The 16,375-nt window shown below is 39.8% G+C and overlaps 1 protein-coding gene across 1 annotated transcript in view; it reads left to right on the top strand.

The window, feature by feature from the left end:
* COL24A1 (collagen type XXIV alpha 1 chain) overlaps positions 1-16,375 on the top strand; it is a 162,682-nt gene that overhangs the window by 35,690 nt on the left and 110,617 nt on the right. Inside the window, exons 6-10 of the mRNA XM_064147936.1 lie at positions 2,167-2,220; positions 4,552-4,605; positions 10,138-10,182; positions 12,628-12,681; positions 14,657-14,701. Coding sequence (XP_064004006.1) covers positions 2,167-2,220; positions 4,552-4,605; positions 10,138-10,182; positions 12,628-12,681; positions 14,657-14,701 — 252 coding nt within the window. The remainder of the gene's footprint in view (positions 1-2,166; positions 2,221-4,551; positions 4,606-10,137; positions 10,183-12,627; positions 12,682-14,656; positions 14,702-16,375) is intronic.

The following is a 16,375-nucleotide window of genomic DNA, read 5'->3' as shown; positions in this document are numbered from 1 at the left end:
AAGTGCAAATAAGCCTCTTGAAACCTGTGTAACATAAGTCCTTTAAATAGATTTGACAGATCTGTGCAGTTGCAGGATTCCTTCAACTCATTTAAGGTGAACAATTTGATAGATATGTTAGATAAAAAACCAACAGCAACCACGATTTGTTTTAATATGAGTCTGACCTGTCGTGACAGGTGTTAAAAACTGCTTGAGGACATAAAAAGAAATGATTTTAATAAAGCTTGCAACATCAAATACTTTTAAACCAAGTGACTCTATTTTTGGGTGTGCTTTTGTTATTATCTAATTCTGTGGGAACAGACATTCATAATGAATTTTTACCATGTTTAGGCTGGTTGTATAATGGAATACATTGCTAGGAAAGTAAATACCATTAAATTTCTCCTTCCACAGGATCATAATTCTGATAGTTCTGTACCTGTCTTCATAATTTTAAGAACAGAAGGCATTTTTGCACACACACACATTTATATGTGTGTGTGTGTATACATATGTGTATGTATACATATACACATATGTGTATATATACATATACGTATATATACATATGTATGTATATCTATGTATATATTACTAATTGCTTAGTGATCTTTCTGTTGTACCTGTACTGAAAGGATAATTTATAGTCTCATTTGAAACACTTCTCTTTAAATAAACCTGAGCCAGGCACTCTCCAAGTTTTGACTATAAAGATTCAGTTAACTCACATTTACCATGTAAGCTGAAACAAAACAAACTTCTGTCTGATCTTAAAACATTTCAGACGAGTTGCAACAATTTTCTGGCAGTAAATTAATGCAGAACTTTACTCTGCCTTTAAGGTGCATACATTTTGACCTGCTTGTGCTGAGACATCCTTTATGCTCTTGCTTTTGAAGCGTGAAACATTGGCTAATATCCTTACAGTATAGTATCAAGCCCTGAGCTTGTGCTAGCAGTTCCAGCTCATATCTAACATCAATGGCATTTAATTCCCAATAAATAGTTGATAGGTGATTTTAAAGTAGCTTAGAAGTACTCATGAGTTTTGGCTGTATCCCTGGCTTTCTGAAAGTGGGTTAGTTAAGAAAATCTAGATTGTGGATTCTGACACTGATCAAATGGTATATAATATTGTATAGATAAAATAACAAAGTGCTTTGTTTTATCATCATGTATTGACCATGTGGTGGCATGTTGTTCATCTGCAACTGAAGAACATACATAATAATGGCTGTTTGTTTTCTAAGTTAAAAATAATGAGGAATTAATTGAGCTTATAAGAGAAAGGAAAAGCAATGGGTAAATTATCAGAAGACCTGTCTTCTAACAAGCCAAGAGCTATTACAACTCTTAGTTTGAGATGCCTGCATTGGAAAAATAGAAGCAGAAGACAAATTGGAGTTGTTCAAAGAGCTTAACTGTTTACCATTTAAAATGTAATCAGCTAGAAAATACTTGGAGAACTCCTGATATGCCAAAGAACTGTTCTTTGTGGCCTGACAACAATTTAGCACAACAGACTCATTTTGCCATCCAGCCTTTGTTTTTATTTCAGCAAGCTTAGTTTCTCAAGCATCCTCATGTGTACAAATCTGAACTTCACAGGGAAGGGTGGCCCCTGGTCTACAGTACTGTATGTGAGCAAAGGATCAGATCTTGAACTGTTTGAAGTGACAGCCTTGTATGTTACAAATCTGAAATGACTGATGGTCAGGCAGCTTCATGATGCTTGTACTTCTCCCTGAGTATCCCTGAGTCCATGAGAGTAGCTCAGCAAGCGCTGAGCATGAGAAAGCCTAGACAAGATTTAGAGTCCATGCAGTCATACAGCCCCATAGTCTGCCACAGGCTTCAGAGTACAGTTGGTGTCCTGAAGTGATGGATACTGGGGAGAGCGTTTCAGCTGGGATGTCTGCTGTAATCCTGTTCAAATTTACTGGTAAAGTCTGCATATCAAAAGAAATTTGGAAAACATAATTCTCATTTTGGTGTGAGCTCACAGTATTATACTCACCGTAGTTCTTTATTGAAAAACGTAGTAGAAAAGAAATCTGTAACAGCAAATGCATTTTATATTAACATTTCCTCTTGCTATAGCAGTTGAAAATCTGTTTGCACATATTTAATTAAAACCTCCCTTCCCTGATGATGTTAATGAGATTAGTTTCTCTGTGACAGGGCCCTAAAGGAGACCCAGGAGTTTCTCCAGGTCAGGCAAAACGTGGAGAAAAGGTAATTTATTTATTTATTTAATTAATCATAGGAAAATGTATTGGCTGTCCAAGTCTTCTGTTGAAGTCTCTAGCTTTCAAGGAAATGAGAGCAGCACAATGCTTCGCGCTTACAGCGCTGTGTGTTTTTACACTCCATTATGTAACTGACTGGTGCAGACACAAGTTGGTGTCCTTCAAAGCTGAAACTTACATATTTGATTTCATTTATTAAAAAAACAAAAAAAAAAAAAAAAGAAAGTGGCATTAAAAAGGAAGTTTTTTGAGAACGAAGGAAATTTAATCCCTTTCACACCAAGCATGTATTCTTGTTTGCTTTAGCACCTTGTGTTAGTCTATATGCTTGTGCAGGGCAAACTAAATTTGATCACAAGTTGTGATGGTTTGGGTGTTTACCTGCCCCACTCCCCCCCACACACACACTTAAGGAAATCACTCAGCCACTCTGGAAATTGAATGAAAGCTTTATATTTACAGCTTAGCACAATATACAAGCAGATATTTACAATATATACAGAAATATACAAGTTAAAAAGTAATACAGAAACACAACAGCCCTTCCAGAAACCTGAGTCCCCCAGGAGGGGCTCCCAACCACCCTTCCACCTTCTCCCCACACTTTGCCTTATGCTGAAAGTAGTTTGGAGCATCAGCCAGGGGGGTTAGGAAGCAGAAGGATTAGGCAGCAAGTTAGACAGAAAAGTTCAGCCCAAAACTCAGAGAGAGATTGTTACCTATGTTTGTGTTCTTGTTCCTATACATCTCAGCAAGCCTATGAGTGAAGTAGACATCACCAGTTTCCTTTTCACAGCCTATAATCTAATTCTTCTCACCAAAATATCCCAGCTAGGCTCAAACTAGCACACAAGTGCACACATTATTGCATATTATGGTGTATTTAACCACTTGGTTTTTTAAACAGACTCTGGATGCTAAGATTTGTCCTTTCATTTCAGAGGCTAGCAGGCTTTCCCTGCTAGTTCCTCCTACGCCAGTCTTGAAAACCTGTCAGTATTTTGATTGAAAATCTACTGACTGTGTATTGAACTTTAAAATCAGTGTGATTATACTAAAAATGTAATTGCATCGTTGCATTCTAACGTGTTTGCCTACACTATATATTTAAGAATGTCTTGTATGTATGCTAAGTTTTATTGAGAACATTTGCTAGTAGTTCAGTTGTGGAACATTTGTGCTACATAGAAAACACTGTAGGAGTCCAGGACTGCTCTCTATAATGAAGCAAGTATTACCAAGTAACTGTTGTTTACTAACTGCTGATGCATAACTAAGTTAGGTGTTGGGGGTATGTGTGTGTGTTAATGCATACAACCCAGCAAACCCTAAACTTCACAAATACATACTTTTGGTGTTAAAAGGCTGCTGAGCAAAATTCAGCAACTTAATCTGGTGATGTATTGATAAGAAATTGAAGTGCAGCTTTTGTAGAAATAGCAATATTATTTTGTTCTAGCCAGCTTTTGCTTTTGACCATCTCATCATACATGTCTCTACCTGAAACTGAAGGTGGGTGTGAGCCCAAGGTGCCACAGAACAGTGTAAAGCCAACCTATGTATGTGCATGACCTACACCTGAGAACATGGAATCCATCTGTAATCCAAAACTATGGGACTGATAATCAATTTTATGTTTCTTACTATTTTGGGCTATTATTTATTCAGCCAAGTCAGATTTCTTCAGCCTTAATAACCAACTTGAATTTACTTTAATGCTAACTGACTTCCAGGATCTGCTTCTGGATACACTGAGCATTAATTTGGGCACTGTCAGTCTTGGGCAAAGGAAAAAAGCTGGAAACAAGCTTCCTCCCTCCTTGATCTGCAATAACTATTGAAAAATGCATGTTATCCCATCTCTCTAGCACTTGAGGTGGTCTAATTCTCATTCATGTATACCTTATGTACACCAGCATGTAGTTGAATAGCAGAATAAGCAGTAGTAGTTAAAATATATATAAATCTGAGATGAAGCCACACACTTGTAGGGGCAGGGTTAGCTAAAGAATTGTATATCTTCTTCACTTCTACTTCTTGGGAGATTGGCCAAAAGCCACTGTTGTGGGTTGTGAACTAAGTCTGTTCCAGCCATGATTTGGCCATTACACAGGAGCAGGGAGGTTGTACCCAGGTAGCTGCAGTTGAGGAACTGTTGTCTTTTCAGTTTTCCTCTTCCAAAGCCAAACAAAAATCTCTGCCTGATAAAGCAACATGAGCTACTTCTTCATGCCATATGTTTGAGAATGCAGAGGACAATAGGAGGTTCTGTATCGTGTTCAGTGAAACAATGATTCCGGATTTCTTTGTTGCACAGGGTGATCCAGGCCCCTTAGGCTTTCCAGGCCCACCTGGGATCAAAGGACAGAAGGTAAGATTCTGGTTTTATTTTCACAGAACCCTCCCTGGCTCAAATAAATGCCCAGCAGGTGGATGTCTAGCAGTTAAGAAGCAGCAGAAGGACTTGAGTACTGTGTCCAGTTCTGGGCTCCTCAATTCAAGAGAGATGTTGAGATAGTGGAACATGTCCAGAGAAGGGCAACGAAGATGGTGAAAGGCCTGGAACAGAAACCCTATGAGGAGAGGCTGAGGGAGCTGGGGTTGTTTAGCCTAGAGAAGAGGAGGCTCAGGGGTGACCTCATTGCTGTCTACAACTACCTGAAGGGAGGCTGTAGCCAGGTGGAGGTTGGTCTCTTCTGCCAGACAACCAGCAACAGAACAAGGGGACACAGTCTCAAGTTGTGCCAGGGGAGGTCTAAGCTGGATGTTAGGAGGAAGTTCCTCGCAGAGAGAGTGATTGGCATTGGAATGGGCTGCCTAGGGAGGTGGTGGAGTCACCATCCCTGGAGGTGTTGAAGAAAAGCCTGGCTGAGGCACTTAGTGACATGGTTGAGTGGCTAGGGCTGAGTGCTAGGTTGGACTGGATTATGTTGAAGGTCTCTTCCAAACTGGTTGATTCTGTGATTCTATGACTTCAGATCTGCTGTTGATATTATGACTGTATACTGGGTCAGGGTCCACAGCCAACAGTGTCAAATCTTCCTCTACAACTAAATCACATCTCGTTAGGTTGTTGTTCCTCCAAAGGCATGGTGTGCCTCTGCTCCAGCAGAATAGGAACTAGGAAGGTAGACTTGTCTGAGAGATGCAATTGTTTTAATGTAAATTGACTCAGTTTTCAGTAATAGTTTTGTGATTGCTTTTTCTGTATTGGTATTTTGTAGAGTAGAAAAAGCTTGATGGGATATGTGCTCAGTTATTTAGTTTACTTCAAATATGTGCCAGCATTGTTAAAAAAGTACTCAAGTGCAGTAAGTTCCAATTTTGGATGCAACATCATATTTTTTAATATGAGAAATGTCAAATGCCACACACTGCATTTCATAGAATCATAGAATCAGTCAGGGTTGGAAGGGACCACAAGGATCATCTAGTTCCAAACTCCCTGCCATGGGCACGAACACCCTACCCTAGATCAGGCTGCCCACAGCCTCATCCAGTCTGGCCTTAAACACCTCCAGGGATGGGACTTCAACTGCTTCCCTGGGCAACCCATTCCAGGCTCTCACCACTCTCATGCTGAACAACTTCCACCTCACGTCTAAGGCTGAATCTCCTCACCTCCAGCTTTGCTCCATTCACCCTGGTACTGTCACTCCCTGAGAGCCTAAAAAGTCCCTGCCCAGTTTTTTCATAGGCCCCCTTCAGATACTGGAAGGCCACAAGAAGGTCATCTCAGAGCCTTCTCTTCTCCAGAATGAACAGCCCCAACTTTTTCAGTCTGTCCTCATAGGAGAGGTGCTCCAGCCCTCTGATCATCCTCGTAAGTATATCCAAATAATGACAATCCTGTATGTACAGGAAAGTATAAAATAGATAGGTAGCTTTGGGAAGGGAACATGAGCAATGTCAATAGTGGAAATAAGCTTAAGATAATCAGCCCAGAAGATAGCAAATATAGCTTATGTGGAAAGAGACACTAGGCTGCTCTGAGCAGTCAGGTGGTAACAATCTGGTGAGGTGGGAAAAATCAGCAAGAAACTCCTGTAGAAGGAATATTAATTAAATATCTGCCTGATATTGAAACTAAAGAAAATTGGCATTGCAACAAAATTCATATTCAGTGTTATGTTTTAAGGTGGCTCCCTTCAGCATCGTCTTGGTGTTAAAGTGTGTGACAGTTATTCTTCGAGAAGTCTATTCAATTGTCTCTAGAGTTGAACAAAACATAGGAAAAACCTATCCAGAAAAGGAAGCTATCACTGAATAAGCACCAGGAAGAAGTGTGGAAATTTATTTTGCCAAACATGTGGTCCACAGGTTTGTGAACTAAGGAAATGCATAGCTGTGACACGAATTTGCAGCACATCTGCTGAGCCTGGACACTGACAACTTTTGTCACTGCTGATCTTAGACCACCTTGAGGTTCCCCAGGCATTGTGCTGTCTTATTTCATCAAGTTGTTGTTGTTGTTATTCCAAAACCAAAGAAGTTTTTGATTTAAAGCTTTTTAGATGAGAAGCAGCTGTCAGTTGTTCTGGATTGTAAGACTGATATTTAAGGGCAAGGAAATGAAAATCTTATGGCCATCAAGCTCTTTTCCTGCCACAAGAATTCGCTCTTCATCTAAGGGTTAGAGTCTCTATCTAGAACTGTGCTTAGGCTGTGCCAGGGGAGATTTAGGCTTGAGGTGAGGAGAAAGTTCTTCACTGAGAGAGTCATTGGACACTGGAATGGGCTGCCCGGGGAGGTGGTGGAGTCGCCGTCCCTGGAGCTGTTCAAGGCAAGGTTGGATGTGGCACTTGGTGCCATGGTCTAGCCTTGAGCTCTGTGGTAAAGGGTTGGACTTGATGATCTGTGAGGTCTCTTCCAACCCTGATGATACTGTGATACTGTGATACACTTAATCACTGGAAATTTTGCTCTGTTTGCATGTTGTGCGCACCAAACCAGCTAGACTGAGTTTAACATAACTTCTGCCTGATTCATGTTGCAAGAATACAATCTATTGAATGACACTATACTTGTAAACTGTTAAAAGTGTTTCATACAACTGATTCTTTTGCTTTTCAATAGATAAATAGGTAAATATGCTTTTAGGTCAGTGTGATCTCAGAAATAATTTTCAAGGGAATGTGAGCACACCTAGCTGTGAGCTAAACCAGCTACAAGAAAGAACTGCAGAAAAATCAAGTATTTCCATTTTTGTTCTGTACACCAGTAATACTGGGTATTTGCTATAATGTTGAATAAACATTTCCAGTGTTCATTCTGATCCAGGTGAAAAGGAGGAGAAATAATCCTGCATGTGGAATGTGGGACGCCATTAATTCATTTGATTTTGACAGCATTTGTGTTAACTGAGTAATTTCTAAATAGGTATTTGATAGCAAATGTCAACTCTAAATTCTTTGAATATTTTGAATGGTATAATACAAATCTGTTTGGTTTATGGCAATTGTTTTTTTCATATTGGCTTTTGTCAGTGATTTGCTGAAAGAATGTGTCCAGAGAAGGGCAACAAAGCTGGTGAGGGGCCTGGAACACAAACCCTATGAGGAGAGGCTGAGGGAGCTGGGGTTGTTTAGCCTGGAGAAGAGGAGGCTCAGGGGTGACCTCATTGCTGTCTACAATTACCTGAAGGGAGGCTGTAGCCAGGTGGGGGTTGGTCTCTTCTCCCAGACAACCAGCAGCAGAACAAGGGGACAGGACCTCAAGTTGTGCCGGGGGAAGTCTAGGCTGGATGTTAGGAGGAGGTTGTTGGCAGAGAGAGTGATTGGCATTGGAATGGGCTGCCCAGGGAGGTGGTGGAGGCACCGTCCCTGGAGGAGTTCAAGAAAAGCCTGGATGAGGCACTTAGTGCCATGGTCTAGTTGAGTGGCTAGGGCTGGGTGCTAGGTTGGCCTGGCTGATCTTGGAGGTCTCTTCCAACCTGGTTGATTCTATGATTCTATAAATGTGAAGTTTTCTCCTTATGGAATTTGTCATCCCTTTCCCATTAACTGGAGTGGGTGGTTTTGGAGAGCTGGAGTGGAGGGTGTGCTGCAATGACTGCAGTCTTTTGCCTGGGCCTAGTTACTCCATGCCAGGATGTCTGTGCATGTGGAGGATACTGTACATGACAAGTTGTCTAATCATAATTTGCCTGATTCTGTGCAACATTATTTGGTGCTTGAACAAAAGCATGTGTTGTGGAATGTTGGGACAAGTGTGCCTGTTATTATTTTCAGGTTTTTCTTGACAAGACTGACTTTGAGAAGCTAGATTGCATGTGCTTTTGGGTTTATATGATTCATGTCTGGAAGCACAGCTTGTACTGCTGCGCCCGCTGCTATCTTCCCCCGCCGCTGTTTTGGCTGCTGCGTTTGCTGCTTTGCCACTGCTTGACTCCTTCCCCCTCTTCCTTAAGGTTATTCTGTTTTTCTGCAGTAGTTTATTCTCCTTATACTGTTATATTTAAAGTACAAGAAATACAATTTCATTTTTTCCTGCCTTTCCAAAAATCCATGTTGTAGTGAGTATACTCTGCCGGGGGAGAGATCTGCCCTAGCCCGGGACGAAGCTTGCATCTGCATTATTTAGACTCAATCTGCAGGAGAGGACCGAAGCCAGAATGCATTATAATTTAGTTACCTGCTATGTGATTACATGACTAGAAACATGACAGGACACACCTGCTGTGCTGTATTTTGAGAAAGTAAGGCCTTTGCATTTCTCAGTTGAGATTCCTGAAGCAAGCCTGTAATAGAAAAATGGCAAAATGTGAAGCCTTAGTGATATCATTCTCTTTTGTTACCTAAAATTCTCACAAAGCAAAATAATTCCTCCTTTTAATTTGACATATGAGAGTAAAATTAATTTCATGAAGAAATACTCTAGTGGTCATACAGAAGCTTATTCAAAATGTTGGGATGTCTGATCTGCTGAAATCAGTTGCAGTATGCCTTATTACAGCGGTCTCCAGCCTCTACTGACTAATGAATATCATCATGATGCAAGGCAGCCAAATGTTTGACATCAGCCAAGACACTTCTGCTACTCAGACAGTGTCTTTGAGGCCAGTTTTATGATAGACTTTTATCCAGAATAAGGATTGTTTTGGTCTTTCAAGCTGCAGCTCTTGGAACTTGTGTATTCCCAGTGCCTCTTGCAAGGGATGTGGAGACCAGATACTTGGCTTCAGCATCAGTCATGCAACTGTTAAAGCCTTCCTTTTAGGACAGCTTGTCTGGGTATGTTTAGTACAGTGTAAAATACCCAAGATGAAGGTTCCTGTTTCAAGTGTACTGATGCAGATGGCAGGCTTCAGCTCTACTTTTAATTGTTTTTTTGTTTTCCTTTAAGAGCTAAAATATGCATGAAATGGTCAGTGCACAGGGAGTGAAGTTTGACAGCTTCATGATTCCAGCACCACAGGGAGGAGGAGTATTGAGATGAGAAGCAGACTATTCCCACTACTAATATAAATTCCTTAATGTAAGGGCTGGAATTCTGTGTCTTGTGTCTTGGAAGGGCTGTCTTTCTTGAGAGTATCCTAGAATAGTCTGGGATGGTCCTGTACTCGTATCCTTCCTCTGAACTGCCTTGTTCACAAAGGGCATCCTGACAAGGATTTGGAGTGGGGAAATGCACTGTACTGAATGTTTCAGTGAAAGCTGGCAACAGCATCCTGTGTACTTGGCTGTTTTTAAGCATGCTGATAGACAAAAATATTCTAAAATGCCATGAGGATTTAGGTTTTTATCTGATTCAGCTCTCATATGAACTGCCAAATGTAAACCATCCTAATTGTGCAGGCAAACAAGTTCAGGTGTTTTCTTTGCTTGATAAAGGAAGATTGGAATAGAAAATATAGCTACATTTGGGTTGCTTGACTGTATTTGTCACATATCTCTCCCTGCAGGGTCTCAAGGGTTTTCTGGGACCTCAAGGGTCACGGGGTGAGCAGGTGAGTACTGAAAGCACAATATGCCATATTCTGCCAATGAACAATTGAATATAGAAGAACCAATCACCTATTAATATAGAAGAATGCATAATCCAAGTGTTCAATACAAGATATCAATGTAAACAAACAACTGCTTTAAGAAAATGCTTGATAGTTCTTGACCAGGAATGCAGATTATTTAGAGATAGTGTGGTAGAAAAAAGGGTACAAAATTAAATGGAAATGATCAGCATAATACTTTATCTCACTTCCCTGCCAGCTGAAGAAGCATCAATTGTTGCATGTAAATTTCAAAGACATCCAATTCCTGATGCCTCTCTTTAGCATTAGTACTGATGTCAGAGTAGATGGAAGCATGAGCCTGCCTTTGGTTGACACTGGAAAGGAAATGGCAATGATAACAGATGATGGACACCCAAAGGGAGATGAAAACATGAACATCATAGAATCACTGAATGGTTTGGGCTGGAAGGGACCTCCAAAGATTGTCTAGTTCAAGACTTTGCAGTGAATAGGGATATCCTCCATTAGATCAGATGATATGTGGCTTTAATGAGTTTTAGAGACAAATCTTAACAAGTGGTAATATTTATTCTAAGCTCACAGGCATTTTTTGGTAATGATTATAATTTAACAGTGAAAAAGAGAAAGTGGAAAGAAGAAGAATTTACAGCTGAAAAGTAATCAGTTACCATGGAGAGGAAAAAAGAAAACCTTGAACTGATAGGCAGTTCTGCTTGTTATTTGTATAATCAAGTATATTATACAATTCATGGTTAAGAGTGTGAGAACTGGTGACCTGCAACTGTTTGATATCTCACTATTCTCATGCTACTTCTATAAATATTTTCCTTCATTATGATCACTTTGAAAATACTCCAGTGTAATTTTTAAGAGCATACTTCAGGTGAAAGAGTTTTCCTTTCCATGTAATTATTACTAACAGTATTTAAAGGTGGAGTTAGACCACTTACTGTAGCACCTTCCTGTGTTTGTAGTTTTTAGAAGCTTGTACAGTGAGGACAGACATTCCTCTGAATTTGTGATTTGTGTAACTCCTTGACCAGTTGGTAACAAAGGAAAAGTTTAAAAAGATAACTTGTAAATGCAGCACTTCAACTGCTTTTGGTTTTTAATTTACTCCCATTTTGGGGTACACCTGAACCAAAATAGCAGACAGCAACAGAACAAGAGGACACAGTGTCAAGTTGTGCCAGGGGAGGTACAGGCTTGATATTAGGAGGAAGTTCTTCCCAGAGAGAGGGATTTGCCATTGGAATGGGCTGCCCAGGGCAGTGGTGAAGGCACCGTCCCTGGAGGTGTTCAAGAAAAGCCTGGCTAAGGCACTTAGTGCCATGGTCTAGTTGACTGGCTAGGGCTGGGTAATAGGTTGGACTGGATGATCTTGGAGGTCTCTTCCAACCTGGTTGATTCTATGACAGATCATCTCTCAGAAGATTAATCACTGACAGTTGAAAGCAGGTGACAGAGTAATCTCAATGGCAGTTCATTTAAACAAAAAGTACTGCAGCTCCTTTTTGCACCTGCACTTCTGAGGTCAATTTCCTAAGACCATAAATCATCTATCAACAGCTCAGAAAAGAAGCCTTGGTTCATTGCTGTGGTAACACTTGACATATGACAGTGGGTGAAAAGGTCAGGCTAGAGGAGTGTCCAATTTATATACTTGGCCTATTTAAAATATAATTGACTGAAGAGAAGTTAGGTCTCTGTGTCTTGGTAATGGACCCATGGCACTTGGAACTATTTTTTTTTAGAAAAGATTTTTTTTTTTTCTGAAAATAATCAATGAGGTGTTCAGATGTCAATAAAAGAACAACAAAAATAACTTCTCATTGGATTAGGAGAAAGATGGAGAGGAGCTCTATGCATTCATGACTAATTCAGTGCTATATTGACCTGTTTCTGAAAGAAACAACAAAATAGGCTTTGTAAGGACACAAGGATTCTTTTCTTACTGAAACATTTAACACATTTGTTCAGATGCCACTAGGACCATTGCTATGGTAACATATATTTGAGGACAAGTCATATATAAATAGCATCTATGTTTTTATTATGGAAAAAAGGGGTGGACTGTTGTATTTCACAAAACATTAGACTACTCTTCTTGTAGTATGTAATTGAAATTGGATTTCTTTATGTATGATGAGTAAGTTCTAGGGTGTCGCTGTGTAGCTTGTTCAGAAAGCAACCTTTCTGTGAGCTTAAGCTGTGTCATATGGCTAGAGGTAAAAAGATAAATGATAAAGTAACTCCAAAACATGACATTATGCCTGTTTAGCAACCTCTCTGTGAGCTTAAGCTGTGTCATATGGCTAGATGTAAAAAAATAAATGATAAGGTAACTCCAAAACATGACATTAAGCCTGTTTGTTGTTTCTTGTCTATTAATTTTTTTTCCCCACCCCTTTTTTCACTTAGGGAATTCCAGGAGTGGCTGGCAGCATTGGGATGGTTGGTTACCCTGGCAGGCAGGTGCAGTAACTATACTAATGTCTTTGCATTTTGGGGAGGTTCTTGTTTGTTCTTTTCAACAGTACCATGGAATATTTAGGCTGTTGGCAGTTCCAAAAACTGTAAATGTTTACATCTTGTCATTTATCCTTGAAACAAAGCTCTTTCACAGGTGGTCACCTTCAGGTAATGTTGAGACTTGTGGCTTTTAGCTTAGGATGGCCAGGGGATCAGGCCTAGCCAGCACAGGTTTAGGAAGGGCAGTGCCACAGGCTGAGTACCATGGGTACAGAAGAAGAGAGGGGGAGAAGGCTTAACATAAGCAAGCTTCAATCCAAATCCAGTTTATTGCACCCCAAGCATGGGCTTATATACTTTCTATCAGAAGGCTACATAACAGGGTTACAAATCATGTTAGACTCTGGTTACATACATTTGTGTTAGGACTGTGTTAGGATTACACACTAATTAGTGTAGACATTCTTCATATTTTCTCAGCAACACCTATATTGTGTCTGAGCAGTCTGGCAGCAGAGATAGGTGAAAACCACAGACTCCAGCCTACATTTGCTTACATTTCTTACACCATTCTCTAAGGTCATTCCAATCTTCTATCAGTACTTCTGAACTCGTGCACTCTCACCTGTCCATGGCTTATGTTCCAGTATTTCAGTTTCCAATAGCTGTACCACAGTCAGACAATTCTATAAAATCACTGCATTTAATATTACTATATCCAACAGGGCAGGTCCTGCCTGACCAGCCTGATCTGCTTTTGTGATCAGGTTACATGTCTGGTGAATGTGAGGAAGGCTGTGGACGTAGTCTGCCTGGACTTCAGCAAAGCCTTTGACACCATCTGCCACAACAAGCTCCTGGCCAAGCTGGCAGCTCGTGGCTTGGACAGATTCACTCTGAAATGGGTCAAGAACTGGCTGGAAGGCCAGGCCCAGAGAGTGGTGGTGAATGGTGCCACATCCAGTTGGCTTGAATGGATTAGATGCAGTGATGCTGTAGCTGTCTGGAAGATGTAAATGATGTTACCAAAGTTCTGAATGTCTGAACACTTTATGCTCCTTCATAAACCTCTTGTGGTTCTAAGTTTTTACCTTCTTCATATTTCAAGCCCAAAAGCAACAGGAAACTATGTGTTTTAGTATAGTTCTTTCTGATTTTCACCAATGTACTTATGTCACTGCTGAAACTATTTCTTCAGCCTTTCAGGGGAAAAAAACCAAACATTAAAATACTGCTTTTATGGTTTTTATTTCTCATTCAGATATTTGAGAAGGAGATCAAATAAAGCCAGAAAGCATCCTTCTATAAACACAAGCACCATATAAACTTCTAAAAAAAAATACATATAAGAGAACAGCTCAGTCCAGTAGTACAAATAAGATGTAAAGTAGAAATATTTGTTGTTTTTTCCCATATAGAAGTGTATGAGCCAAATGCAACAACTGACTTTATGGGTTTGTCCCCTTCAAGAATGGATTTGACCAGTGCTTCTGGGTTTTATCTGGTTGAATTTCTAATGATGATGTATTTTAAATTTCTATTGCAATAACTTGCATAGCAATGGATGATAATATGTTTGTGTTGAATTAAAATGTTCAGAGCATTTGGATTACATCTGCTATTTTGACATGAGCTTGAAAATAAAGGGAAATGTGTTCAAATAGAAAAGCTATAAAAAGCCCTCTGAAATGTTGTCACTGTAGTGCCAGAATCACTTGTTCTGTGGGGAAAAAATACTCTCAGAAGAAATAATTTTAATCTAAAGGAATTTGCACTCAGTGTCTAAGGTTCATCCATGAACCGATGTGAGGCCCTTCTGAATATGATCCTAGGGAGCTACTTAATGACACCCTCTTTAATCCTAATGGTTTTCAGAATGTATTGCCAGTTTATAGTTGACAAGTGATTTTACAGTTCTCTTAAATGGAGTATATCTGGTTCTTTAAAATAAAGTGTGACTCCTGTCTTTTTGCAATAGGGCTTAGCTGGACCAGAAGGTAACCCAGGTCCTAAAGGTGTGAGAGTAAGTAAGCATTTAAGTGTTTTGGCATGCCTATCTATTTTTACCCATGCAGTATACAGGAAAAGGGATGAGGAATTTCATTCAGCTCTGCTGACCAGGTATCTTTACAGAATCTGCAAAAGGGGAAAACACAGTGGTGTTTTCTTTTACAATACACGTAAGGAATTTTATTTATTTATATTTCCCCATGGTAAGCAGCACAGGGCATTGTTGCCTTCCTCTGAGTTGGAATGCATGCAGGTAATAGAGGGAAAGCAGTGCTGAATGTGGGTGTGTGAGAGCTGGGAGTGAAGAGAAGTGGACATTTCATGCCTGAAGCATTATTTCCATAATGGAAGCTGTCAAGAAGGGAGACATATCTGGCATTTGCAATCTGTAACAGCCACAAAAGTGATAAAGGGAAACTATCTTGTCACATACAAGTGATCTTGAGATTTTGGAATGGTGGAGTTGTTGTATATTTGAGGTTTAAAGGCTCTTAATTCTCTGCTGATTCAAGGTTGGTTTTTTTTTATTCTTGGAAGTAAAATAGGTTGGCTTTTTTTTCCTGGAGGGTTTTGTTTGGTTTGTATTTTGTGGGTTTTAATAGGAACGTGTGCATTCCTGCACCTGCTTGGCTCTGGATGACTGATTTTTTTCAGACTGACTCTCACCATCAGCCTGAATCATGAGTTGCCAGAAGCTTACATGTTGCTGGTTACACCTGTGATTTGAAGGAGCCTTGTGCTAGGTGCTTTCAGACCCTCTGCTCATGTACAGGCTGTTCAGCAGCGTTCTGCCTTTTTATGCATCTGTTAAGTTAACATTATTGCGTTGCTAGATTTGCTTTTGCCCTGTGTTGGGTTTTGCTGTTGTTGTGGTTGTTTTTTAATGTAGTTACTAAAAGCCTTTAACTGCAGTACTTTCTTAAATGTAGGTTGTATTTTTGATGTCAGCTTTCATTAGAGTGATGGGAAAAAATAGTTTGTCAGGATCAAGTGCCAACAGATACTGCACCCTCAGGGATTGTAACTTTTACATCTCTTCAGTTTATTTTTGCTTAGATTCTCAATGCATTTTGTCTTGTTCTCCTACAAGACAAATAAAATATCAAGTCAATCCTGTTACTTCCCTGAAATTTACTCTTCCTCTGTTTACACAAAGCTAATAATGGCCAATGTATGAGTAATTTTAAGGGAAAACACCTTGAAGCTAAGTTCTGTGTATGAATTCCACAAACAGCTCTCCATAAAAGCAAGGACACAGCCCTCTGAAGATGGAAATATATTGCAGTACAATGTAAAGTACCTTTAGAGTGTTAAGGTTAGAACATTCCTGCGTTCAAGCTAGATTGTACTTCTCATCCGTTTTAAGAAACTGTATACACACGCACACACACAAAGCCTTTGTTTTCTTTGCTCTCATTAGGACTGGATGACAGATGAGCACTAGCTTTCATAATTATTAACAACAAATAGCAAAACAAACAAAAAACCCAACAAACATATATAAACAAAACAAACCCCCCCAACAACCAAAACAAACAAGCCAACAAAACCACCTGTCCAACAAACCCCCAAACTGTTACAATCAGAGGACAGGAGAGAGAGAGATGAAAGCAAAAGATTCTTTTTTTTAGTGCTAAATAATACCTTTGTTCTGATCCCAGTTGGAATCTGGTAGTGCAGAATCCAT

This window comes from Pogoniulus pusillus, chromosome 8 (assembly GCF_015220805.1).
Source record: "Pogoniulus pusillus isolate bPogPus1 chromosome 8, bPogPus1.pri, whole genome shotgun sequence".
NCBI lineage: Eukaryota > Metazoa > Chordata > Aves > Piciformes > Lybiidae > Pogoniulus > Pogoniulus pusillus.
This window is presented reverse-complemented; position numbering and strand designations above follow the sequence as displayed.